Here is a 26978-nt window from a genome sequence, read left to right as displayed (position 1 = left end):
CTCGGATGCCTCCCCATCCTTCACGTCTTGCCTTCTGGAGCTTCCATTGGCCTTGTCATTGTTGTCGGGTCTTCATTTGCCAAGAGGTCGCACCTCCGAGACTTCGTCCATTGCCAAGTCACATTTGGACTTACGTTGCCAAGACTACATGCTTGGACATACACCGCCAAGACTCATCCTTGTATTTCTTCCTTTGTCAAGATCACACTTAGACTTTTCTTGTTGTACCTGTATCCTGCACACTCATAATGCATATCAAATACAATAATAAACCTAACTTAAATATTTATCCAAACATCAAAACTTAAGGTACCCAGATTGCTCCAACACAAGAGTCCCTCCTCAAGCAAAACAATGTTGTTAAATTACAAACTGAGCAGTTTTTGAGAGGTGATGAAGTAATCTCACGCCATATGATAATCTTTCAGAGTTAGGAGAGAAAGGTAGTTCTCATTGCCAATGAGTGGGCCAGGAGATAGGATTTGGGGGGTTGACAAAAAAAATTAGGGCTTCAACCCCTTATGGGAAGAAGGGAATTCCTTAATCAAACTAAGTCTGGAACGAGAACAGAAAAAAAAGACTCCATCTTTCATCTTTTGGGGAAGAATGTGAAATGCGATACAAACGAAAAATGATCACAACACTAGTTAGAATGCGAAAGGAGTTGGGACCAAGCTGGGATAAGGGGATACAAAAATATTGGGACACTTCTATGAAGAAACCATGAAGAGGAAAACACAAACCACTCAACATATGACTGCCAAAAAAGGTTGCAAAGCTTGGCAGAGGATGATCAGAGCGGCCACTGCCATTTGGAAGTCTTAATAGGTGATCAATTGAGATTTCATAAGATGTCGTCAGTCAATCCAGAGAGGTCTCGCTAAAATTGGAGGTGACGAACCTATACTAGGGAGTGGGAGAAGATTTGCTGGCCATGGAGAATGCTACTAACATACTAAAGGAAAAGGGATTGTAAGAACATGCTGAAGTCACTTACTGGATGTAGAAAACTCGAAGGAGGAAGAGGAAGAAGATGAAGAGGCGATAGTGTAGAAAAGCAATAAGAATACAAAATATTCTCATTCATCCTAATATAACCTAGCTTGTTCAGAAAAGAGCATTAGATCTCTGCTGTCAAAAAAGATGGATAAATTTGTGACCATGTGATCTTGCAAGCGAATGGAAAAATTCTAAGATAATCATTATTTACTAAAAAAGGCATGCAGATTACTCTTGAATGAAGATTGATGACACAACGACATGCTTAAAAGGAGTGATGACATTTAAAATAATGATGACATGGGCATGTCAATGTTTAATCCACAATCCCCTCAAAAACGTGTAAGAGATATGCTAAATGACTAAAGTAGAGTTGGTGGAAATTATGCTACATGTCAAAATCCTAATCTTTATATTCCTCCTTTAACTTGAGCGTTGAGCAGCTACGTCTGGGAACTCTCTGGCCGTATCCTAACTCTTTTTTTTGTTGTTGTCTTTTTTCTTCTGTGTAATTAAGTTTTAGATCACATTGTCATCCTCCATGTCATTTGCTTATCGACGATTAAGTTGGTCATCTAGCTAACTCACCGGTGAACCATTAGTCGACGTTCATGGACAGGATCAAGTGCATTAAATATAACTCATATACGAGCTTCCTTGATCATTCTGTTACGTTGTCCTCCTACTACCGTTTTACACCGACCCTGCTACGCCCAACTACTATCATCAAAACGACACCGACTTCAAACTACGAATTACAATCTACTAAAATATTGGTAACAATTTAAAGTTAATTTTTTTATTGTATCATAAAGTGTAGTTTATTACACTTGATATATATGTATTTATTTTACAATTATTAGTAGGTTGTCGAATCGATATGGTCTGAGAAATCGTAAACCTTATAATAAGAGTCATCGAACACCCTAAATCAAATAAAATTGAAAACGTATTATTTTCTATTTTGTCTTTTCTTGTTTATTCTATTTTTTTCGTTACATACTCAAACTTTCGACGAGGATTTAAAAAAAACAAAAAGAATGATTTTTAAAACATCATTCACCTACCCCTCCTTTCACGTTCTATACAATCCAAAAAAAAGATATAATACATATTTTTAGGATTATAAAATTCGGAATACGTGATACGGTTCAGTCAAATTTTACGGCCGTTTTTTTCCATGCCAATTCCACAACTACAGAGTTGACTCAGTCTAATTCTGACATTTCAACTCGGATCCGTTCAAAGAGGCATGCTCTCTCTTCTTACACGGTATATTTCTTGATAATTTATTCTTAATATTTTTATTCTATTATTTATATTTTTTTAAAATATATATATATATATATATATATATATATATATATATATATATATATATATATATTAATTATTGACTTTTAGGATAAATGAGAAAGCAAGAGTAACACCATCAGTCCAACATTCTTAATTTAACTATCTAATCTGCAATACTATATAAACTGATCGTATTTGAAAAAAAAAGTCTATAAATATACTGTAATTAAAAATCGAACCGCGAATACCTTCCGTTGCAACCTAGCGCTGAAAATATATTCAAGTATTTTATTTTATATAATGTATGGTTGATATTCCTAATATTACCCTCAGTGAGCGTGATAGCGAACGAACAGACGAAGGGCAAAAAGGACGGTTGCCTGCGTCGGATACTGTAATGTCGTACGGTTCAGATCTCATTCTTTTCCTGGGCGGTACGTTTTTGTCTGCCACAATTATTTGTAATGATGACAAAAATAATTATAATGGTAAAATAATTTTTTTATCTCGTAAATTAATTAAATTTCTTTTTCTTGACTACAGCAAATAATTGACTTTGACACGACCACTTTACCCGCACCAACCATTACGCATATACTATCTTAATTGCTGGAAAGTTCTGGGGCCCACTTGGTACAACTTGGTTTTTATTAAAATAATAACATGGCCATAAGGGAAAAATTATTTTCTCGTTATATTTATATATTTATTTTAAATAATATATAAATGATAAAGATTTTGTACGAAATACCACCTCATTCGAAAAAAGGAGGAATTGATATTGCATTTTACAAGGGTCTTGTTGGTAAAAAATCAGATTCGATGGGGACCACACACACCGAGAAATAATGCACACGCAATTCGCAAGGCGCCAACTTTTCCTTGTCCTTCGCGAATAGCCCACGGCGTGGCCGTTTATTACATTTTCTGCCACGCGGCGATTAGCTGGCGAAGAGAGCAGAAGAGGAACCAAAGGACGATAACGAAGAGGCAGAGAAGAGGAGTGAGCAAGCAAATTTCTCATTGGATTCTCCAGTCTCGGAGCACACAGAGATCCTGCCATCTTGTTCTTTTTTCCTCTCGATCAATCTTTTGCGGAGATGGTCGCTCCTCGAGATCCCTCTGCTCATCTGTTTCGTTTCGTGGCGAAAGATCCGGATTTCGAGCTTATTATCTGGTTGTTAGCCTGATCTTTGCTTGTTTCCTTGGAGCAGCAGCGTTTGGTAAGTGAAAGGAGGTTCTTTGCTCAGGCTTAGTTGTTTATTTGGGGATTTCTGCTGATGGATTTGGTTTTCCATGAGTAGTTTAAGACAGCTCCCTCCTCCTTGATGGTTTTCTGATGAGTCCTTGCTTTTCTGTTTATTTCTTTCTTCTACAGATTGAAATTTTGCCGGAGGGATGGATCGGAAGAGGCTCTAGTATTCTGAGGAAAAGAAGGCGTGTTTGTGTGAATTTAGGGTTTGAATAATCTTGGAGAGATGGAGGGAGAGGTCGGAGCGCAGGTCGCTTCTCCCATCTTCTTTCACCACCATCACCAGGACATTCATGACGCCCATCTTCTTGCGAAAAAGCGAGACCTTCCTTGGAAAAAACACATCTTTCAGCATATCCAATCCCAGGAGAGCCAGCAAGTATCTTCCCTTTCTAATTCCAGTGGTAATTGGAACCCCAAGATGTGGGATTGGGATAGCGTGAGGTTCACCGCTACACCAGCCCCTGATGCCGCGGACTTGCTCTGTCTGGGATCCCAGCCTTCTTCTTCAGCTGCTGCTGTGGTTGACCCGGCGAAGAAGGGAAACGAGGGCTCGAATGATTCTAAATCTAGAAGGGATTTGGAAGAAGATAATGGGGAACTAACACTGAAGCTAGGAGGTGGAAGTAACTTGGTGGAGGAGCCAGCAGGTGCGAGGCCTAGCAAGAGGGTGAGATCGGGTACGCCGGCGACTAGTAACAGTTATCCAATGTGTCAGGTGGATGATTGCCACACCGATCTGTCGTGCGCCAAGGATTACCATAGGCGGCACAAGGTGTGCGAGGTGCACAGCAAGACCACCAAAGCCCTTGTGGGAAAGCAAATGCAGAGATTCTGCCAACAATGCAGTAGGTAACATGATTCTATTCTCAAATTTTTTTTTTCAGCTTCCATTTTACAGTTCTATTGCATCTTCTAATGTTGCAATGCATTTTATCTTTGATAAAACTATTGTTTAAAATTTAGTTGAAGAGATGAATATTGATCATGGATTATTCTTGCTATATATATAATAACAACAACTAAGTCTTATCCTATTAAGTAGGGTCAGCTATATGGATTCTCCTATGTCATTGAACTCTATTCCCTACTATATCATTATCTATTTATTTTCTTATTTCTAATATTTGGTTCACCTACAAGGAACTCTTGATCCGACTTTAATCTACATATCCAGTATAATAGAACCCTATTTATACTGATACATGAATCTTTGGAATTGGAATCCAGATTTCATCCTCTTTCTGAGTTTGATGAGGGTAAGAGAAGTTGTAGAAAGCGACTTGCAGGGCATAATCGGCGGAGAAGGAAGACTCAACCGGAGGACAGTTCTTCTAAGTTATTGCCACCTAAATTCCAAGAAAATATGATAAGCGGGAATCTGGATATTATGAAATTGTTGTCTATGTTAAGTCCCTTAAAAGGTATCTTCAATCAAATGTTGGAAGTCTTTACCCTTCAGGTTGGTTGCTTCATAATTTTGTATTGCAATTGCAGGTAGTTATCATGATAAACCAAGTGGTATCTCCCTTCCACCTGATAGGGATCGCCTAGTTCAGCTTATCAGTAAATTAAGTGCTTCAATTAGTGGAGACCCCTCTGAAAGAGCTACACCTGATGGTTTTGATTTGAATACATGTCAAGATGCACCTCTAGGTTCCCTTGAGAAATCAATAAAGGAGGCTTTCTCTGCAGCATTGGCGACATCCATTACTCCTGTCCCTGCATCTCTTTCACAAGGGAGCAGCAAAAGTAGTGGCAATCATAAGGCCATAGTACAAAATGCAGATCCCTCTTTGCCTCCTAATTTGCACAATAAACCTACCAATGTGTATTCTTCAGTTGCCTTGACAAGCAAAGGTATCAGTCAATTGCCTATGGAAGTACCTCATCATGTGGTCCAGCAACCTCACCAAAGTTTGCCTTTGCAACTTTTTGGACCTTCTGATGATGACAATCCTCCGGCAGAGGGATTTGCAATTAAGCATTTATCCTCAGAAAGTAGCAACCCTACTGAGGAGAGGTCTCCTCCATCTCCATCCCCCATTACGAAAAAATTATTCCCTCTGCATTCAACTTTAGAAAGGGAGAAATATACAGGAAGATCTCATTACAGGGAAGAAAATGCAACTGTTGAATTAAGCACCACTCATGGTGCAAGTGCAACACTTGATTTCTTTCAGAATTTTGAAAGATCAGCAGATCATGTTGGCTATAAATCTAATTACTCAGATCACTCTCCATCGAGTTCCAACTCTGTTCAGGTAACCCGCATTCTAGTAACGTACATTTCAGTGATAGCATATTCCCTATCTTATTTACTTAATGGACTTACAATATGACTTAGCAGGATCGGACTGGGCGAATAGTTTTCAAACTCTTTGGCAAGGATCCCAGTAGTTTTCCAGATGCTCTTCGAGCACAGGTACTGCAAATTAAAGTTAACCTTTTTTACCTCGAACAGTCTTGTATCAAATGGTTTATTAGCACTTAATTTGATGTTATCTGCAGGTATTTAATTGGCTCTCAAGCAGCCCTTTGGAGATGGAGAGTTACATCAGGCCTGGCTGTGTTATCCTGTCAATATACTTATCGATGCCATCAATTGCATGGGAAGAAGTTAGTGCCGCTCACACACACAAACACACACACACACATCTTGTTTGGTTTACTTTGTAAAATTCTTAATAAATATATCGGTTTTGCAGCTCGAAAATGATCTTCTTCAGCGTGTCACTTCTCTTATTCAATGTTCTGAAACTGAGTTCTGGCGAAACACGAGGTTTTTGATTTGTACAAATAGACAACTGGTGTCACACAAGGATGGTATATGTTTTTCCCTATAAATATATACCCCATTTTCTTGATTTCAAATTAGTTTTTTATTGGTCGGAGTGCTCTCTGTTGAAATATGAATCTTTCAATATTTTATTGCAGGGAAGATTCGTGTATCTAAGAATTCAAGGGCATGGACTGCTCCTGAAGTGACTTCTATATCACCTGTTGCTGTTGTAGGTGGGAAGGAAACTTCTCTCGTTCTTAAAGGTCGCAATTTGACTGTTCCGGGCACCAAGTGAGTTGAGACATTGCGATGCTGTTCCAGATATGCATGGACTTGTTCTTTTTGCTCAGTTTTCTTCACTTTCGCAGTATTCATTGCACATATAGGGGTAAGTACATGTCAAAAGAAGTTCTCTGCTCCACATACCCTGGCACCATATATGACGATTCTTGTGTGGAGAGCTTTAACTTTCCTGGAGGGTTCCAAGAGCAATTTGGCCGTTGTTTCATTGAGGTGATCGCCCTATCAAACATTCAAAACCATGTTCTTGCTTTTTGTAATTTCCTGTAATCTAAGAGCTATGCTCTCAACTAATTGCTGATTTCCATGTTCAGGTTGAAAATGGTTTTAAAGGAAACAGCTTTCCTATCATTATCGCCAATGTGAATATCTGCCAGGAATTGAGAACCCTCGAAGTAGATTTTCACCGAGATTTTCAGACAACAGATGCCAGTACTGAAGATAAAGTTAGTAATAGTCCTCAATACAGGTCAAAGAAGGATGTTCTACATTTCCTAAACGAACTTGGTTGGCTGTTCCAGAGGACACATGCATCATCCAACCTGCTGTTGTCTGATTTCTCAATTTCACGGTTTAAGTACCTTTTAACTTTTTCAGTCGAACGAGATTGGTGCACTCTTATTTGTACTCTTCTTGATATTATCGTGCAAAGAAGCTTAAAGGATGACTCTTTGAAACATGAGGCACTTGAACTGCTTTCAGAAGTTCATCTGTTGAACAGAGCAGTTAAGAGAAAGTGCAAGAAAATGGTAGATCTTCTCATCCATTATTGTGTAGTTCACGGAAGTTATTCGACAAAGGTGTATCTTTTCCCACCAAACATGGCTGGACCTGGGGGCATCACACCATTGCATATGGCCGCTTCTATGCATGACTCGGTCGACATGGTTGATGTGCTCACTAACGATCCACAAGAGGTACTTTATTATGTCTACATATGTTGCTATATATGTTCTGTCATTCTATCGCTTTTAGAACCTTCTCGGGCAGTTTCACTAATTTACTCTGATTATTTAGATTGGTCTGAAATGCTGGAATTCGGTACTTGATGACAATCATCAGTCGCCCTACATGTATGCACTGTCGAGGAACAACAGTTCTTATAACAATCTGGTGGCCAGGAAGCTTGCTGACCGGAAAAATGGACAAGTAACAATATCATTTGAAGGCGAGAAGATCACCTCGACAGCAGGAGAATCAAGACAGCATGGTTCCCAAGTTTTAGAGTCAGGGTCTTGTGCACAATGTGCCATGACCAGAACTGTGCAGCTTAGACGGACACCTCGAACAGGGCTGCTTCAGCGGCCTTATGTCCACTCAATGCTTGCAATTGCTGCAGTGTGTGTTTGTGTCTGCTTACTTCTTCGAGGTTCGCCACAGACTGGGAGTGCAGATCCATTCAGGTGGGAGAATCTAGACTTTGGCCCGAGTTAGCTACAAAAGAAAGTAGTGTCAGGGAGTGTAGTTGGTGTACAGATTCGAAGATACCGCTCACATTGCATCCGGAGGTGGTCACTCATCGTGCTATCTTCTGATTCCGACAAAAGGTAGAGGTGGCAAACTCCAGCAAGGCGAACATTCTGCAACAATCGATGCACTATGCAGTGCAACGGAGTTCTTGCAAAGTATTCTCCAGATGTAGAGCAGGATGGTCTCGTGGCAACTTTAACTTTGCTCATTTTCGAAGAAGTCATTTAGATTATCTTATGCTCTCTGGGTGCCACAATAACAAGAAGTTTCCTGACTTGGGGTTCAGATTGATACAAACTAATGTTCTTTTGTTCAATTGACGTGGCCTGCTGACACGAGCACAAGATAAGACTCAGGCCTAATCCTTGAGTTGGCTGGCAATTTCTAAATTGTGCATCTCGTCACATCCTCTTTTGCATCTCTTTATGGTTGAGTGCTACTTTGCCCCTTTCGATTTCTTTTGATCACATCCACCATCAGAATGGCTATGTATGTTGTGCTATTTCGTATGTCAGTAATGTTTGTGTTTTGACGCCATACCGAAAAATGTCTTCTTAGGAACCCGAGTTAATGGAGAGCCATTTGTCTTCAAAAATTCTCGGAAGGGTGTTTCTAGTGTTATTGTTATAATATGTTCTTGCTATGGTTGAATCACAATGGACTGCCAGGTCTAGTAGGTTTTCTAACCCAAGTTGGACTTTGAATTTAGGGTAGTTAGCTCGAGAAGGTCAAGACGGGAAGAGTTCATTTGAGCCGAAGGCCAAGATTGGTTGATTCGGTTAATTTATGATGTATATCTTTCGGTGAAGATAAGAGCATAAAGTGTGTGACAAACAAGTTAGTAAAAAAAAATATATTAATACAACACTAGTAATAGTGTTAACATTTGAGCTGAAGGTCAAGTTTGTATATCTTTCGGTGAAGATAAGAGCATAAAGTGTGCGACAGATAAGTTAGTAAAAAAAACATGTTAATACAGCACTAATAATAGTGTTAAAGTAGCACCATATTAGTACAACAGTAATGTATTAGAATGACCATATTATCATTCTAATATATAGACACGATGGAAGTATGTTTACTCTCCTATGTTGATTTATTTTTTCTAATTTATCTTTTTCCAATGATATGGGATAGTTATGGGGAACGTAAGGTGATGAATTTTACCTTTTTGCAGAACCAAATATCTTTATGATTTTACTTCATCAATGGAGATAATGACTTAGTGTTCCAAATTCACAATGTTACCTCCCATCCACTTATAACAATGTTAATTCAAATGATTCTAGCAAAAGGGTGGATATATATATATATACACGGAAGTTGGGACGTGGTGCTTCAGTTGACTGTGTGTCGCCTCCTCGAGATCCTGTAATCACAGTTGTGTCAGTGCCGAGCCAGGAAAGGGGTCTCAGTAATGGTCTTTCAACGCTCAAGTCAGTCACCGACGATATGTGGAAGCAACGCAAAATAGCGAATAGTAGCAGCAACAGTAGATTATCGCATACCTCTGCTGAAGCTTGGACCCCCCCTTTATATAGGGCTCTGTAGCACGCGTGCATGATTCCCAAGGCGTGCACACTTCTCGAATCACCTGAAAGAATGTATCAGTAAAGTGTCCTTGACACAATACCTTAACGAGTCGAGCGTATCTCTGAAGTGACAGTGGAAGCTTTTGTCGTACAATCTTCTATTTGAATCATCCGCCGACTATGCCGTCTGTCAGCGGCACATGCTCCCAAAAAGATAATATCCATCTAACAATGTCTTTTACTGGGCCGAGCGGGATAGCCGCTCGGCTCAGATGAGTGTGTTCTCTGGCCGAACGGGGAGGCCGCTCGACCTGCACTTCCGCTGTCCTGAGAAAGCCGCTCAGCTGCCCTTCTATTTCTTCATAGTTGTCGTAAATCCACTATGTTCTTATAGCTCCATATAAGGCCGAGCGGGGAATCCGTTCGGCGTGCCCTTGCAGATGCCTAGCAGTTTTTCTGAGCGTCGGAAGCTCGGAACCTCGCTGAGCTGTTATGATGTCGAATCGGGTCTTCTATATCCCGATTGGGCGAGTGTGCTACTCAATCGGCAAGTGGTCTAGGGGTGTTTGACCGCCTTGACTGGCTCCCACCATGGCGCTGACCTCCACTATGGAAACAGGGTGGGGCCCTCCCCCCTGATCACCGGATCACAAGTCTCCCCTTCAAGTCTAGTCGAAGGAGGCTGCAGTCCGACTGTTTGGACCAGTGCACGCCGATTTCTTCCTGATCGGCCTTCATCATTGTATAGACTCCGGTCAGGTTGTACCTGATCCTCGTCGATCGACCTTCTGAAAGTAGTCGCGCGGTCGAGCATCATGCTTCTTTGATCCGATCGGAAGATCAAGGGTTTATCCTTGTAGAATTTTTCTCTGGCTGTCTTGGGCGAGCGGGGGCTCGGCTGACGTTACTCGAATATCTTGGAATTCATGCAAATCCTTTTTCATTAAGGCAGAGCGGGTTCCCATGCCGCTCTTAATTGCCGCCCAATGATAGCACGCAACGCGTCAGACCCACAGCTGCCGCACGCCTGATGTGACAGGTATTGATGGTGACGTTTGGCAGTTTAAATTCAATGGTCGGATCTTCGCATAGGTTTTCACGACCTAGATTGGACGGCTCCGGTCGACCAAGCCTTGGGTATATAGCTCGCCGCCTCACTGCCTTCTTCACCCTCGTGCTCCTGCGCTTGCGTTTGCCGGCGATCCTGTGCGTGTTCTCCGGCAGTTCTGTGCGCGTTCTCCGGCGGTTCTGTGCGTTGTCGACCACTTCTCTGTTTATGCTCCAACGATCCTCGTCCCGTAAGCTTCCTTCTCTTATTCTCTTTCGATCGCCGGCCTCTTCTTGTTCTCAGTGTCTTTCTGGTGATCTTTTTGCTTCTTCGTTCGCATTTCCTCCGCTATTTTTTCTTTCTATCGCAATGACGAGCTCTTCTCAGTCGTCGGACCCCCCTCCCGGACTTTGGTACACCACCATGGAGACCCAATTCGATGAGGGTGACACTGAGAACCTTAAGAACACTTTTGAGATTCTCCCTGATCATGAGATCATTTTAGCTTCCTCATCGGATCGACCAAATGCACCGCCAACCGACACCATCTATCTGTTCCAGGACCAATTTGTGGTTGGTCTCCGCTTCCATATTCATCCCTTCATCATCGAAGTATGTAATTATTTCCGTGTTTCCCTTCCACAACTTGTACCGAATTCCTTTCGCCTTCTGTGCGGCGTCATTGTGTTGTTCCGGCTGCACGACATCCCTTTGACTCCTCGAGCCTTCCACTACTTCTATTACCCCAAACAGTCCAAACTGGGTACCTTCCTGTTTCAGTCTCGAATCAGGTTGGTTTTCTTCGACAAAATACCAACTTTCAATAAACATTGGAAGGAATATTTCTTTTTTGTACGCCTCCCCGAACGGTCGATCATCCAGACTCTCTGGCAGGTCGGCTTACCACCTCAACCCGATCTGAAGAAATACAAGAGCCGCTCGAACTACCTTCATGCCGCCTCCATGCTGGCCGACCAGAAGTATGATATCCACAAGCTACTGCTTGAGTGTGTGTTGTACATTTTTGGCCTGAGTTCGATCTGCACCAGACTCCCAACCGGCTTAGGTAAGAGATTCCATGTGCATTTCTTCTTTGATTCTAACTGATTCTTCTGCTTCTTTTGCAGCCGAAGTCATGCTGCGCGCTAGGATATCCAGCCTTGCAAAGCTTCAGAACGCCAAGATCGAGGCGATCGCGGTTGAGGAATTGGTGAACCACGGCCTACAACCGGTCGTTTCTCAAGATGAGAGTGCGGCGACTCTCGCCCTGGCGAGTCGGGGGGGGGGGCAGCTAGCTAAGCCCCTAGTGTCGAGGTCGGCGGAGGCTCGAAGCAACCATCCGAGCAAGTGACCATCGTCCGCTCAGAGAGTTCGGATTCCTCCTGCGAGTCGTTGCTAAGGCGTAAAAGGCGCCGAACAGAGTCTTCGCGCTCTATTGCCTTGGCAGTGGAATCTGCCGAAAGGTTCGAGGTTGATACCTCGATACCCTCTGTGATTCCTGAGACCACGCCCGAGATATCCTCCGACCGAACTCCTTCAGTGGTCGAGCTGTCGCAGGAGCCTATCACTGCGGAGCCCCTGGCTTCCATACCGCCATCGTGACCATCGAGGGTTCGACGATCGGCCATCCTCCTGGCATCTGCGTCCCGACCGGCTGGCCCAGCAACCTCGGCCCACTCGGCTCCGACCAGTCGACGATCTGTCACGGCGATCCTTCACCTGCCAATGGAGGAGTACAGTGAGCCGAGCGCCCGGTCGAGTACTCCTGAGCATCAAGTCATCATCCGAGGTCTGCTCGCCCAAGTCTGGGAAGAAGCCCGAGCCTGAGCGGCGGTGATGCCCCCGGGCGCGCTCGCCAATAGTCATACCCAAATGACAACAGGGGTAAGCTCCTTGTGATTATCTTTCCTCCGATAGGCTCTAATCCTTTTACCTATTTGTAGTATTGGGTGGAGAGCTTGGCCATGTGCCACAGGCTAGCTCATCTGGAGGATGAGTTCCGGAAGCTCCAAGTCTCGAGCAACCAACCTGCCATCGATCCGAGGGAGATGGCCAAGATAAAGGCCGACCTGGAGAAGGCGACCAAGCTCCTAGATGTCGAACGGGCTAAAACCTCCGTCCAGGAGGAGCTGCTGGGCTGACTCAAAAAGCAGGTCAGTACTTTTGACAAGAAGATTGAGTCAGCCATCGCTAGGAAGAACCGGGACATCGAGGACCTGAAACTGAAGAATAAGGAGGCCAGAGATCTCGCCAGCAAGCTCAAAGAGGCTGAAGACTTTATGGTGATCGAGCGAGTGAGCCGGTCGGCGCGGGAAACTAAGCTCCAGGGCCAGCTCTCCGATAAGGACGTAGCACTGAAGCTGGCCCAGGACGAGCTAAGGAAGGTGAAGGCCGAGCTGGAGGGCTCCCGAGCGGCGATGAAGATTTATCAGGATGCTGAGCCGCGTTGGTTTGCAACACTTAGATAGAACTACATCTGCTCGAGCACCTTCAATGATAAAGTCGTCGCCCGTTATCTCCAGCTCTGCAACCTCGTAATAGATGAGATGATCAGCCAGCTCAAGGCGGGTGGCCATCTTCCCCAGACCTTGAAGGACAACATTATCAGTCGGGATAAGATGATCGAGTCACTACCCAACGACGCTCTGGACTACCTTGAGTGAGGCTGAGCGCTGTAAATTTTCATCTAAATGTAATTTCACCCGTTCAGCCTAGCTTTTGTTTTTATCCTACAACTGTGATCTTGAAATGTAATCTTGAAAATTTTGGTTTTAATATATGCGCGCCCGTTTAGCGATGTATTTCCTTTCACAACCTTTTTTATCTTCGACTATAAATGCCCCTGATCTCGTGTCTGCAACCAAGCGCTTGACCCTAGGGGCGAGTTCGGATTTAAGGTCGCCGCTCGACCGTTAGTGAGGACACGCGTTTAACGTCGCTGCTCGACGATTTGGTGAAGACTTGGGTTTAACGCCGCGCTCGACGGTTGGTGGAGACTAGAGTTAACGTCGCCGCTTGACGATTTGGTGAGGACTAGAGTTTAACGTCGCCGCTCGACGATTTGGTGAGGACTAGAGTTTAACGTCGTCGTTCGACGATTTGACGAAGACTAGAGTTCAACGTCGCCGCTCGACGATTTGACGAAGACTAGAGTTTAACGTCACCGCTCGACGATTTGACGAAGATGAGAGTTTAACGTCGCCGCTCGACGGTTTGACGAAAACGAGAGTTTAACGTCGTTGCTCGACGATTTGACGAAGATGAAAGTTTAACGTCGCCGCTCGACAATTTGATGAAGACTAGGGTTTAATGTTGTCGCTCGACGATTTGATGAAGACTGGGGTTTAACGTCGCCACTCGACGATTTGACGAAGACGAGAGTTTAACGTCGCCGCTCGATGGTTTGACGAAGACGAGAGTTTAACGTCGCCGCTCGATGATTTGACGAAGACGAGAGTTTACCGTCGTCGCTCAACGATTTGACAAAGACGAGAGTTTAACGTTGCCGCTCGACGATTTGACAAAGACTAGGGTTTAACGTCGCCGCTCGATGATTTGACGAAGACGAAAGTTTAACGTCGCCGCTCGACGATTTGACGAAGACTAGGGTTTAACGTTGTCACTCGACGAATTGATGAAGACAAGAGTTTAACGTCGTCGCTCGATGATTTGACGAAGACTAGGGTTTAACGTTGTCGCTCGACGATTTGACGAAGACGAGGGTTTAATGTCGCCGCTCGACGATTTGATGTACCCGTTCGGCATGTAGCTTAGAAATCTTTTATTTTGGCCCTGCATTCAGAGAGGATGTACAAGAATGTATAAATACACGATACTTGCGCACCTCTCATCCGACCTGATAGGGTTGGAGATGGTTTTCACTCCTTAGTTGTTCGAGCCGCCTTCCCGTCTCGTCCTCTAGATAATAAGCACCTGAGCGGAGCTTTTCCATGACCTTGAAAGACCCTGTCCATGGGGCTTCGAGCTTGGTGACGTCCCCGACTGACTTAACTTTCTTCTATATGAGGTCGCCGACTTGGAAGGACCTTGGGATCACCCTTCGATTGTAGGCTTGCTTCATCCACTGCAGATATGCCATTAGACGGCTGCTCTAGCGTGCGCTTCGCCCACCAAGTCCAGCTCCAAAAGCCTCCGCTTGGTAAGAATGGATTTGGACTTTCTCTTTCTCTTCATAGACTAGGGCAGGAGGTTTTTCAGTGACAATGTTTACCTCTAGCCGTGGAGTCTTCCGAGCAGACTTAGCTTTGGTTTTGACCATCTCGACTTAGCAGCGCCGAGCAGCTATTTGATCGCCCTTGACCTCTCCTACCCAGTCATCTACTGGGAACTTGATCTTTTGGCAATAGGTAGAGACTATTGCCTGGAACTCATTGAGGGTCGGTCGGCCCATGATGACGTTATAAGCTGAGGGGGCGTCCACCACGATGAATTTTGTAGTTCGGGTCCTCCTGAGCGGTTCTTCTCTGAGTGAAATGACCAATCTTGTTTGGTCGATTGACAATACTTCATTGCCGGTGAACCCGTACAGTGGGGTCGTCATAGACAACAGCTCGGCCCGATCGATTTGTAGCTGATCGACCGTCTTCTTGAAAATGATGTTCATCAAGCTTCCCCTGTCAACAAAGATATGGTGAATAGTATAATTAGCCATCACCACACGGATGATCAAGGCGTCGTCGTGAGGGATCTCGACTCCCTCCAAGTCTCGGGGTTCGAAGCTGATCTCGGGCCCACTCGCTTTCTCCTACCTGCACCCCACCGCATGTATCTCCAGTCGTCGCGCATACGACTTCCGGGCTTGATTGGAATCGCCGCTAGTCGGACTACTGGCGATGATGTTTATTTCTCCCTGGGCGGCATTGCTTCGATTCTGTTCCTCCTGAGTAGAGGGCCTGCTTTGGTCGTCCCGACCCCGGGCAGGCTCAACATGCTCTCTTCACTGGTGTTGTCGCTCGGGCGATCTTCCCGTGTCTCGTTGCCCAGTGGATTGATGTCTATGCCGCTGATCGGGAGAGAGGGATCGACGATAATAGTTTCCCTGAGCCGATCAACTAACGACGGGCGTCAATCCTCGGTAATCGCGTGTGTTGTGCGGTGCGGACTGGTAGAAAGAGTAAAACATTGGTGTACATACCTTGCCCTTTGATGCTTTCGGTTGGCTGGAAGCGACATGCTGCACAGTATGCGTCCTTGTCTCATGTGGCTGCCCTCCTTCGGCTCTTGGCCCCCCTCCTTCGGCTCTTGGCCCCTTAGGTGGCTAGTAGTTGCTCATCGGTCGGGGTTCGGTCGGCACTGAGTGTTCGGCTAGCGTCTCCTTCCTTCTAGTCGCTTGGGCTTCCTCCACGTTGATGTACTTGTTGGCCTTTTGAGCATGTGATCATAATCTCCGGGCGACTTCCTTATGAGCGATCGGAAGAAGTCTCCCTCGACGAGCCCTTGACTGAATGCATTCATCATGGTCTCGGATGAGACTGAAGGGATATCCATGGCCACCTGATTAAAGCGCTGAATATAGGCTCGTAGAGCTTCTCTCGACCCTTGCTTCAAGGAAAATAGGCTGACGCTTGTCTTTTGATAGCGTCTATTGCTCACGAAATAGTGTAAGAAGACCGTTCGGAAATCTTTGAAGCTTCGTATGGATCCGTCCGGCAGCCTTCTGAACCAGCGTTGCACCGAACCAGAAAGCGTGGTGAGGAAGACTCGACATTTCACTTCATCCGTGTACTGGTGGAGTGTGGCCTCGTTATCGAACCTATCCAGATGATCATCTGGATCGGTCGAACCGTTGTAGGACCCGATCGCCAGCAAGGTGTAGTGCTTAGGGAGAGGATCTCGTAATATGTCCTCGGAGAACTGGCGGTTGATCCGTTCGGGAGAAGTGTTGCCCCGAGGCGCCTTGCCCTTTCTTGCGTCTCGAACGGGCGCTTCGTTCGAAGAAGATCCCTGCTCTTGGTGGGCTTGAGCTATCTCCGAGGGTGTTTGGAGTAGTTCCCGATGAAAAGGTATGGGCGCGGGTGGTGTCTCACCATGTGTGCCGGTCGACAACCTGTTCTGCCCCCAGATAGAGAGTTGCTCCGGGCGGTCCTCCTGTGTTACTGATAACCATGATTTTGCTACATTATTTTGATTTATAATGCATGTTTTTAATTATCTTTTCATAGATTGAATTCATATATACATCGTATTTCATAATTGCATTTGATCTTGGACTTAATTACAAATTAGCCAATTATCATGGCATTTGATGCTAATATTTTATTATTATTTTGTAGGCATCAAAAGGGTTATGGACCGGATCATATTAGACCACACTTGGGTTCAAATCTAAGGCGAAATGAGGAGATCAAGCTCTAGAACAATAGTAGTCGTTCATTCAAGATTGGAGCAGATCTATGCCATCCATTGAAGATCCGGCTCATCCAACCTAATGAGGAGTAGATCTGGACCGTAGATATAGATCAGTACCTTTGGATAAGATTTTAGGTGATCTTCCACCGTTGATTGAGCTCTGAGCATTCTCAGCTGTCCGATCAGATTGGGAGAGGATTTAAAAGCTTTGAGAAGCTACAGTGCTTCCTTGGGCTCGGCGTGTTTGCGATTTCCACTGTTCCTTCTTCTTCTTCGCAACGACGGTCGATGCTCCATTCCATATCCAGAGCCAAGATTCAAACTCTTTCGTCGCCGGCGAGCTGTCTACGATCCGGCCACCAGCAATCAAAGGGCAGAGCGCGATTTGAGGGCGTTCCCCGATCATTGTCTTGTTGTCCGCGAGCTTCATCTAAGCAAAGATTTGAGGGCGTTCCCTGATCTGATGCTTCCATCCTCCAACTGAAGGGTATGAGGGCGTTCCCCGATTCTTCAGAGACCAATCCATCTTCATCTTCACCTCGCGTTTCTGGATTGGCAAGATTTGCTCTATTTTTCGTCGGCTGGAGAATTCAGATGATTCCGAGCTCGAGAGGTGTTCCCAGTAGCTTTGGACTTCACCTGGATGAGCTATGGATTCAGTGGGTTGTTGTGTTTGCTCAAGAGGCGTTCCCAGAAGCAAGCACAGTGGCACGGTAGTGAGGAGAGGTTTAGTCTCGGGTTTGGTTGTGGAATGTCATTTAGGTTTTGTTTTCCTTATCTTTGCTTTTGAATTATCCATGAATTTGCTCAGATCTTCAGATCTGATAGTTAGATTGCAATTTACTTTCTACCTTGAATTTCATATTTAGTTTCTACAATTTCATGTTTAGTTTTAATGCTTGAATTTAGTAGATTCTTTGTCTATTCAGTGAATAAATTGATACTAAGATTGGATTAAATTGTTGAATGCTTAATTTGATGTTTTTGGTTGTGTATTTCTATTCAATGTTGCTGTGATAGAGCATTTGATTTCAATTGTTGAATTAAGAGTAATTGAGAATTGGATGATACTTCGGTTCTTACAAGTTGTTTGAGATTTCAAGTTCACATGTTACTTGTTACCTTTGTTCTGAGAATTGGATTGTTAGGGCTGACATTGAATCAAGTTGTGAATGAATCACTTGAGCTTTTTATTGTTTACCTCTATTTCACATTGTTGAATGAAGTTGAGAATGGGATACTTGTTGTGTGAGCTTACATAGTTGAATTTGGATGTTATTGTGAATTGGGGGATATTTTGGTTTTACAAATTAGTTTGATGAGATGCAAGAGAATAATGTTTATATGAGAGAGCCTTCCTTCGATTCTATTCTTGATGTTATTAGATGAATTTACCTTGTAATGTGAGTCAAATGGAAGTGCTTAATAGAACTTGTTGATGTAAGAAATTGATTGGAACCAATTCTAGGATTCACACACATTTATTAGTTATCCTTGGAAAAATACGACTTGGGACTCCTTACTACACGTATTATCTTTAGTTACAATGAGTTTCAATCTTAATTAATTTGATGTGTCACGTGACATGTAAAATGACCAACACCAAATTTTGGCAACGTTGTCGGGGAAATAACTAGTAGTGTGTGTTTATTTTAGATTGTGCATTGGATTTGATTGGTTTATTTTGTTAGCATATTGATTGATTTGATTGCTATACTTTTTGTATTTACATGTTGGTTTGTTCTTGAATTGTTAAGTGCTTTAAATGTTCATATTTTCATGTGTTTGAAACTTTATGCTCTTGAATCTTCTAATTTTGAGTGTTAGTGTTGTAGTGAAGAACAGGAGATTATAGTAGCATGGATCCATATTTTCAAAATTTTGAAGGTGGAATGGAAAATCAGTATTTTCAGCCTGAATATCAAATTTACCCAACTATGGATCAACAAAATAAGTATGAATCATTTTCTAATGCTTATAATGCTAATTGGGTGAATAATTCATGTTTCAGGTATGGAAGTGCACAAGGATAATTTATTGAGCCATATCCAACTTACCAGAATTCATATGGGGTTCAAGAGGTTTCAACATCTTTTATGCCAAATCCTTTTCAACATAATGATCCTCAGATGGATGAATCAACATGGAAATTAAAGGAGATTATGCAACAAATGAAAGAGCATCAAGTGCAACAATTCTCAAGAATTCAAAATATACAGAATCAGTTGGATCAAATTGCATCATCCATCAACCAGTTATAAACACAAAACACCAGTGAAGAGATGGATTGTGGAGATCTTGTCAGGCCTGACACTGCATCTACTTCTTCACTAGATTCTTTAAGTACTTTTTATTGTTGTGATGATGTAGTTGAACATACTTTTGACTCTACTAATAGTGTTGCTTTAGATGTTGTTGAAGACGGAGAAATTGAAAATTTACCTGAAGAGAATTTAAGTGTAGGGGATTTTTTACTGGAAGCAATACCCCAAGGAACACCTGGATTTGATGATGATGATGAAGAGTGTAGGGACTTGTGCTATGGAGCCAAGTACCCAAGAATCACTACCTTTGGTTGTACATTCACCAGAACCAGAGCTTGAACCATTACTTGATGAAAAGGAGGTAACAAACACCACTCCAGGTACCTTTCAACATGACAAGGTGAGAATTTTTGGTGATTTTTCAGAAAAATTAATAGAGGTACCAATTATTGACTTTATTAGATGTGATTCATTTCTTGAAATATTTTTTACCCATACTAATATTCTCCTATTTTCTTTTTATCCTACATGCATGTGGGAGGTGTTTCCTTTTAATGAAGTTGTAGGAGAATACAAGCACCCGGAGTGGGTACTTAAACTGAACTGCCTTCGTCCTCCAGAAAGAATTTGCAATGGAAAAATGAAGAATAAAAAGGATTTTTCTGTATCCACGATTACTCCACTTCTGGGGTGGCTTCTTCTTTTAAATCTTCTTCAACCACCGGGAATTAAAGGGGAGTTGGTTCCAATTTCGTTTACTTTTGCACTTTAATTCATGCTTTGTGTTTAGTATTTTCTTTAATAAATTCTTTTTGCTTTATACATTTCGTTAGTTGTACTTTCTTACATTTGCATTTTGTTTCCATACTTTGCATTTTGCTTAGTTTACATAGCATGCCATTTTGAATAAAATTCTCTATGAATTGTTTAGTAATATTTTTAAGATGGTAAAAGTTTCTTAAATTTGATCATCAATTTTAGGTCATTTGACATGATTGGATGCTTTACTTACATGATATTGGTTAGTTTGGTGGTGGATTCTATTTTGATCAATTGAGTTTGATTGCATGAAAAATACCTAGAGAGGACCACTTAAAGCCTATATCGATTATTTTCTTTGTGTGATTGCACTAACAACAATTGAAACTCTAGAACTTACTTTGCTTCTTTTCAAAGTCACAATTGCATATGTGTGCATGGAAATAAAGGATATTTATCATTCTTGTTCCCTCATAATTCCAAATTCTTTCTCCACAATTTTCTTTAAATTTTCTCGTCTAGCATTTTAACCTTTTATCTTCTTTGCTTGCCATTCCTTCATTGAGAGTTTTGGATTAATTGCTTGATGAGTTAGAATACCCAAAAGTCTAGGTGTGGGGGAAAAGTTGCTTATGTGGGGAGATCTTGAAGTCTTTGGTGAAGACATGATGTTTTAGATCTCTGATTACTGAGCATATTTTGGTAGTTTGGTATAAGCTATGCTATTGTGGAAAATGAAAGCAAAGAGCATTCCTTGGAGTCTTTGAGCTGGAAAATTTTAGAATATGAGGAAGTGATAGTCAGGTTTTTGTGCAAATATGAGAGAATATTGTTTAGTGATGTAAGATTTAGTAACATATCTGAAGAAACTTCTTAGCAGTTCATATTTCAAGGGTGGTTGAAAATAAACAAATTGGTTCATGATTCAATGGGAATTGAGTTATTAATTGGCTGGAATTTATGCAGTCACCAATGTAGCAAATTGTTTCTGTTAACAAAGAAAAAAAAATAGTGGCACAAGGGATGTTGTATCAACTATATTGTTTTACAGGAAGTTACTGAGCTTAGATTGATTGAATTAGTATTGATTTGCTGTGAAAGAGATCTAGGCTGATTAAATCAATACTGAAACTGGGCCAGCAGAATTTGTCAAGCAGTATTTGTTGCTGAATTTGAATTTTTAGAATTATGTGCTACGATTCTAGAAATGGTTTTTGCAAGAACTAAGTCAAAAGGAGGAGTTGTTAGCAATATAGAATTTGAATTCTACAAATCTGTGAATGCATAACTAATATCTTGGAAAGTTAGATTTTGTTGGGTTGTGCAACAGTGAGGTAATTGAGATTTAAGGTATCATCAAAAGTTTTCCTGCAAACCTTTAATCAGAAAAAGTTTAAGTGAAGCCCTTGCTCTCTTATTATTATTTGGTGTTACTTTCTTTCCAATCCATTAGCTGTCAAGGAGAAATGCAAGAAGCAGAATGTTGTTGAATTTTATTCTACTACTGGATTGTTACAAACAAGTGAGAGCTGTAGAAAGTGTAAGGATTATCTAAAAATGAAGAAGTGTTCTTTCCAATTAATCAGCACTCCTGGAAGTTATGGGAAACTAATCTCTGAATTGGAAATCCAACAGCTAATTTGAAATCAGAACTTCAAGAATCTGAACAATGATAATGAAAGTTTCAAAAATCAGAGTCAGTTCCGTCAAGAAGATTTTGAAATTCTATTAAACTTGTATCCCAATTTTGATTTCTTGAATGGTATGATTGATAAACTGAATTGAATTTGAAGTAATGGATTGGTCAATGAATGTATCAACAAGAGCTGGCTGCTGTGAGTTGGTTGGTTTAGATGAGAGTTCCGATCAAATTTTGATAGGGAAGCTTGATGTTATAGTTGTTAAAAGTTTGAATCAGTATATGAGTAAATGTATGAGCTGTAAGTTGAGCTTGTGAGGCTGATTTACTGAATTCTTTTACTGCCACGTAGATTTCAGAGATAAGCTCCTATAGATTTATTTACAGAATTCTAAAATTTGCTAAAACCCAAGAATCTAAATTCTGGTTCTGAGTTCTACAGTTCTGGAGTTTTTTTTAAAATGCAGGAACTCTTAAAGATTTCTGGTACTGTTCTATAGAAATATGACAAGAAAGAAGTGTACAGCATTGAATTCTAATCGTTGAAACTGGAAACTGGAAAAATAGAATTCAACATGCAAAATGAGTTTCCAGGGAATATAAGTTCTGGATTTGGGTTGTGTGATTGCATTGCAGAATTTTTAAGTTGATTTTGATACAAATGTTTGTGAGGAATCCATGTGCCAATTCTTATTAGTAAAAAGTTGGATCAAGAAAAGATTTCCTTGAGCTTCAATTTCTGAATTTGACTTCTTAAACATGGATTGAATTTGATTTATGACTCTCAATTCTCAACATCATTGCTGAAGATTAAATGATTTTGGAATTCCTGCCATTACTTGGACTTCAAATTCTGAACTGTAAGACTTTACTGCATTGCTAGTAATTGAGGTTGTTGTAAGCAGTATTTTAAGCAGGTGTTTGAAATTTAAAATTTCTACATATGATAGCAAGGATACAATCTATAAGCTATATCAAGAAAAGAAGTAAACAACAGTGTTTATAAACTGTCAAATTCTGTTCAGTATAGATAGCAGAAAAGGAAATGAAGAAAAGCAGAGAATCAACTTTAATTCTGAATCCGGAAACCAAAATTCAGCATTAATACGAGATATTGTTGAAAGTACATTTTTTTTAATTCTGATTGAATGATGGGAAATTCAAAATCTCACAATTAAGAAAGTTTTGATTTTCCAGTAGTAAAAGAAACAAGAACTAATGAAACTCAAGTCCAGAATGAAACTATTAAGTGGTGAAATGAATGTATCGATCTCAGTTGTGTGCCAATTTTCTCTTGCAGAATTCTCTAGTCAAAGGAGAAGCTTAAGAAATTTAGTGGCTTAGATGCTACCACTGACTTCTGATCAGATTGAAGTGTAAATTTTGAGTGACTTGTGTGTTAATTGGATAGGTTAGGTGATGAACATTATAAATTGGGAATTGTTAAATGTAGCAGCTTGAAATGAGTAATAATTTTTGTAGAAACTGCAACTCATTTATAGCAAAGAACATTTCTGAAATTGAAATATCAATTGCAGCCTCAAGGTTTTGCATACAATATACCTGGAAAACATCAATTTTTATTGCAATTCTCAAGTGAAGTGGAAAGGAGTGTAAACAACCTATTAAATTGCTGGAATTCGTGGTCATTAGTGAAGATTAATGAAGCTAAATCTAATTCCCTGAATTTTGAAGTGCAGGCATTCTCTTAAAGTATTCAAACATCATGACTGGAATTCCAGAAACTATGAAACTAAGCATGGTTTATTGGTTGCTAAATTGATAAGCGCATTTTAATGAACATGTGTAGCTGTTGGGAAGCAAATTTTGAAGTGATTCACTGCATGTTAAAGAACAGTGATACAAAGTCTTTCAAGTTTTTAATTCTGAAACTTAATATATACAGTGCAAGAAATGAGCAAGATTGACATGTTAGTTGCTGGAGAGGAAAACTTTCCAATGCTAGGGTGAGCTCTGCTTGGCATGATTTGGGGACCATTAACCTTATTTATTAAATTAAAAAGAAGTGCTTGGAACTGAATTACAAAGAGAACTTGTTTAGTGTCAAACTCTTCATGCTAATTTTGAATAGCGACCAGGATTCTATCTCTTGAGTTTGCAGAACTTAATGAATGGGAAACCAGAAACTACAACCTGAATCTGGTTCAGAATTCATGATTTTGAAACTAAATTCCTTGAATCTGATTAGTAAACTATAAATGTAGGAAGATTGCAGAATTGTAGAAATGGAATCAATGTACCCATAAATACATGTTTTGTACCAAGTCTTCTTACTGTTGTCCATCAGAAACAGTTTCAATTAAAGCTTTTATCAGTTGAATATCAAATGTTATCCTTTGATAAGCTGAATTTTTAATGTATTGAGCTGAAAGTATATTAAGATTTCATTTCTGAAACTATAAACCAAAAGTTACGGATTTCTATGATTAACATTTGGAATGACAAAAGTACGGAAGTGAACTTCACTATGTCTTCTATGACATCAATTTTAGTTGAAGGTTAACTACACAATTTGCATAATTCCATCAGTTTCAGCTCATCAACTCCATAAGCTGAGTAATTGGAATTACAGCAGCTAGATTTCAATTGCTGAAATTAGATGTTTGATAAATGTCTAGAGTTTCTAATGGAATGAAGAAGATGTTGATGCTAAAAACTTAAATTACTGATTTCTTTGATTCCAAATCCATTTGCCAACTGAAATGTCTCAGCAGAAACAACTTTGAACAGGACAGATGTGAATTCCTGATATTGAAATTGACTGCAGTAATAGAGAAAATCAGAATTTGTTTGTGTGCCAAGTGTTGATGTTGTTTTTCATTAGAATTGTTTCAAATTGAAGCACCAATCATTACAGTGCTAAATGAAATCTTTTACCAAGTTTAAATCTTCATGGTTCAAGGCAAGAAAGTTAAATCTGTTTTTGATGAGTTCTGGAATTGAAGTCTAAAGTTGAAATCTGGGAATACAGAATTCAGAAGCTGCTGCTAATGAGACAGAGAATTCAACCAGACTTACACATTACTGCAGAGGAAAAAAATAAGAATCAATGATACTCTAGTGTAGGAATTGAGAAGTTTTATCAAGCACTTTGATGCTGGGAGTTTACTGAATTCTCTAATGATATTAATCAACTTTTGATAGCCAATCTTGAACAATGACATGCTTGATACAAGTTTTGTGCCAATTCTTTATGCTATTTTTGATCAGCATGGTTATGAAACTAAGTGCCTATCAATTAAGAGTCAAATGATTCCCTCTTTCAAGCTGAATTCTTAATAAACTAAACTGAAGTTACCTTGGAATCACAATTCTAAAACTTAAGACTAGAATTCTGGATTTCTGAAAAATGGTAGCTGGTGGCTATAGCTTTGTGAAATATGTAGTTGTGATGTATCAGATGTTATAAGTTGTGTGCTAGGCTCTGTAACAATCCAAATTTCCTCATTACGAGTCCTAATAGTGCTTAAAAATATTTAGAAATGCTTTAGAAATATTCTAGAGATTTTTAGGAATTTTTAGAGTATTTTTATGTAATTTTCGGAGTTTGTTTGGTATTTTTACCAAAAGAAAGAAGTTTCAAAAATAAAGAGGTTCGGCCGAGGTTTGAATCCGTGACCTCCGACCCAACCCGAGTCTTAAGCGAAGCGTGATGACCAAGAACCCAGCAGGGCCGTGTTCATTAAAGAAAGGGCGGAAATAACTTAAGCAATAGTTGGTAACAGAATGCTCGAGTTATAAAGGGAGAACTTAGGGGTTATTTTCCGAAAACCTAAACCTCTCCTCTCCTTTTCTCTCTCGCGTGCAACGGCTGTTTGGGCGAAAACAGAGAAGAGAAGCTAGGGCTTCTCTTCAGTGAGCGGCCTAGGGTGATTTCCGAGAGTTTTCTTCACCATCACGATCCTCTCGGCGAGGAGAATCCGTAGGCACGAAGAAGAGGCTGGAGCTTGCAATTTCCGAAACCCTAGAAGCCCTTCTTCTTCAGTGGTGAGCCCAAGAATGCAAGGTAAGTGCTACTCACCTGCGGTAAGGGTAGTTTCAAGCTTTGATTTGGTCTTCTTTGGCTTTCGGTTTTTGTTGTAAAGAGTTGTGGTTGCTAGGGAATTAGAGTAGATCCGAGATTTTGATTTTCCCTTGCATTTCGGCTGTAATATGCCTAAAGATTCCTGTGGTTCTGTGAAGGTATAAGCTTTGAATAAGTTACATAGATTTGTTTTGTAAAATTTCAGCAAGTTGAATTGTGCTATGAGAGAGGCACGAACAGCCTTACTGCTTGTTTTCGGCTTGTGTATCCGTTGAATATGAATAGCCCTTTGAAGTTTGCTGTGTATTCGGATTTGTGCTAGGAAAAAAAAAGGGGCATGTACAATTCCTTTGAAGCTTGCTGTACAGATTTGGTTTGTGCCATGCATTGGATATGAATAACCTTAGTTTGGGTGTTTCTGTTGGATTTCCATGGCTGCATTAAATCCTTTTGATATCAGTTGATTAACATGCTGTTAGACCCCTTTTTGTTATTAGATCTTTTATTATTAGTTTTTATACATGCAGTTTTAGATTGGTATGTGGTTTAACAGTTCAGTCGTGTAGTAAATCTTGTTATACATGCAGTTTTAGATTCAGTGTTTCAGTGCAGAATTTTGTTGTCCTAGTATGCAGAATTTTGATTAGCATAGTATGCAGAATTTTGTTATCATAGTATGCAGAATTTTGATTAGCCTAGTATGCAGAATTTTGTTAGTATAGTATGCAGAATTTTGATTAGCATAATATGCAGATTTTTTGTTGAGCTAGTATGCAGATTTTTGTTTAAGCGTTTCAATGTTAGAATTGGTTTAAACATTTCAGTTTTTAAAGAAGCATTCTCTTATTAGAAGTATTAACAAGTATAAGTATTTTACTTGAGAAGGCTAGTACTCGACTTCTGAGATTGTCGTTAAACAAATCCAAGTGTCCGTTTCCGAGGTCTCGGCCCTTGTAAGACCAAGGTCTTTACCCTCGTAGGACTGATGGTTCGCTACCTCAGTTTCTATTAGGGAGCGTGCATTGGTACTAAGCCTGGGCCCAGAAGATTATTATTTTAAAGAATAAAAGTACAAGTTTTTAAACAAGTGAAATAAGCTTCACATAAGTTCAAAATTCAGCAACTTTAGTTTCGTTTATGCTAGCATGTTATTTAGAATTTTCTTGCTGTTATTTGCTATTAGATGAGCAGCTTTACATGTTTATCATTTCAGTATATTCACA

The 26978-nt window shown here is 40.8% G+C and overlaps 1 protein-coding gene across 2 annotated transcripts; it reads left to right on the top strand.

Moving 5' to 3' along the window:
* Positions 1 to 3203: 3203 nt before the first annotated feature.
* On the top strand, positions 3204 to 8714 carry LOC121971922 (squamosa promoter-binding-like protein 15). Of its 2 annotated transcripts, none has more exons than XM_042523455.1 (11): positions 3204 to 3518; positions 3674 to 4399; positions 4778 to 4971; positions 5045 to 5811; positions 5898 to 5972; positions 6059 to 6166; positions 6256 to 6373; positions 6485 to 6620; positions 6716 to 6842; positions 6944 to 7546; positions 7647 to 8714. In XM_042523455.1, the coding sequence occupies exons 2-11, from the start codon at positions 3774 to 3776 to the stop codon at positions 8061 to 8063; spliced, it is 3171 nt and encodes a 1056-aa protein (XP_042379389.1). In that variant the 5' UTR covers positions 3204 to 3518; positions 3674 to 3773; the 3' UTR covers positions 8064 to 8714. The 2 variants fall into 2 exon arrangements, with proteins under 2 accessions (XP_042379389.1, XP_042379380.1); XM_042523446.1 differs by having other exon boundaries at positions 3206 to 3518; positions 6698 to 6842.
* The last annotated feature ends 18264 nt before the right edge of the window (positions 8715 to 26978 follow it).

This window comes from Zingiber officinale, chromosome 1B (assembly GCF_018446385.1).
Source record: "Zingiber officinale cultivar Zhangliang chromosome 1B, Zo_v1.1, whole genome shotgun sequence".
NCBI classification, from domain to species: domain Eukaryota; kingdom Viridiplantae; phylum Streptophyta; class Magnoliopsida; order Zingiberales; family Zingiberaceae; genus Zingiber; species Zingiber officinale.
This window is presented reverse-complemented; position numbering and strand designations above follow the sequence as displayed.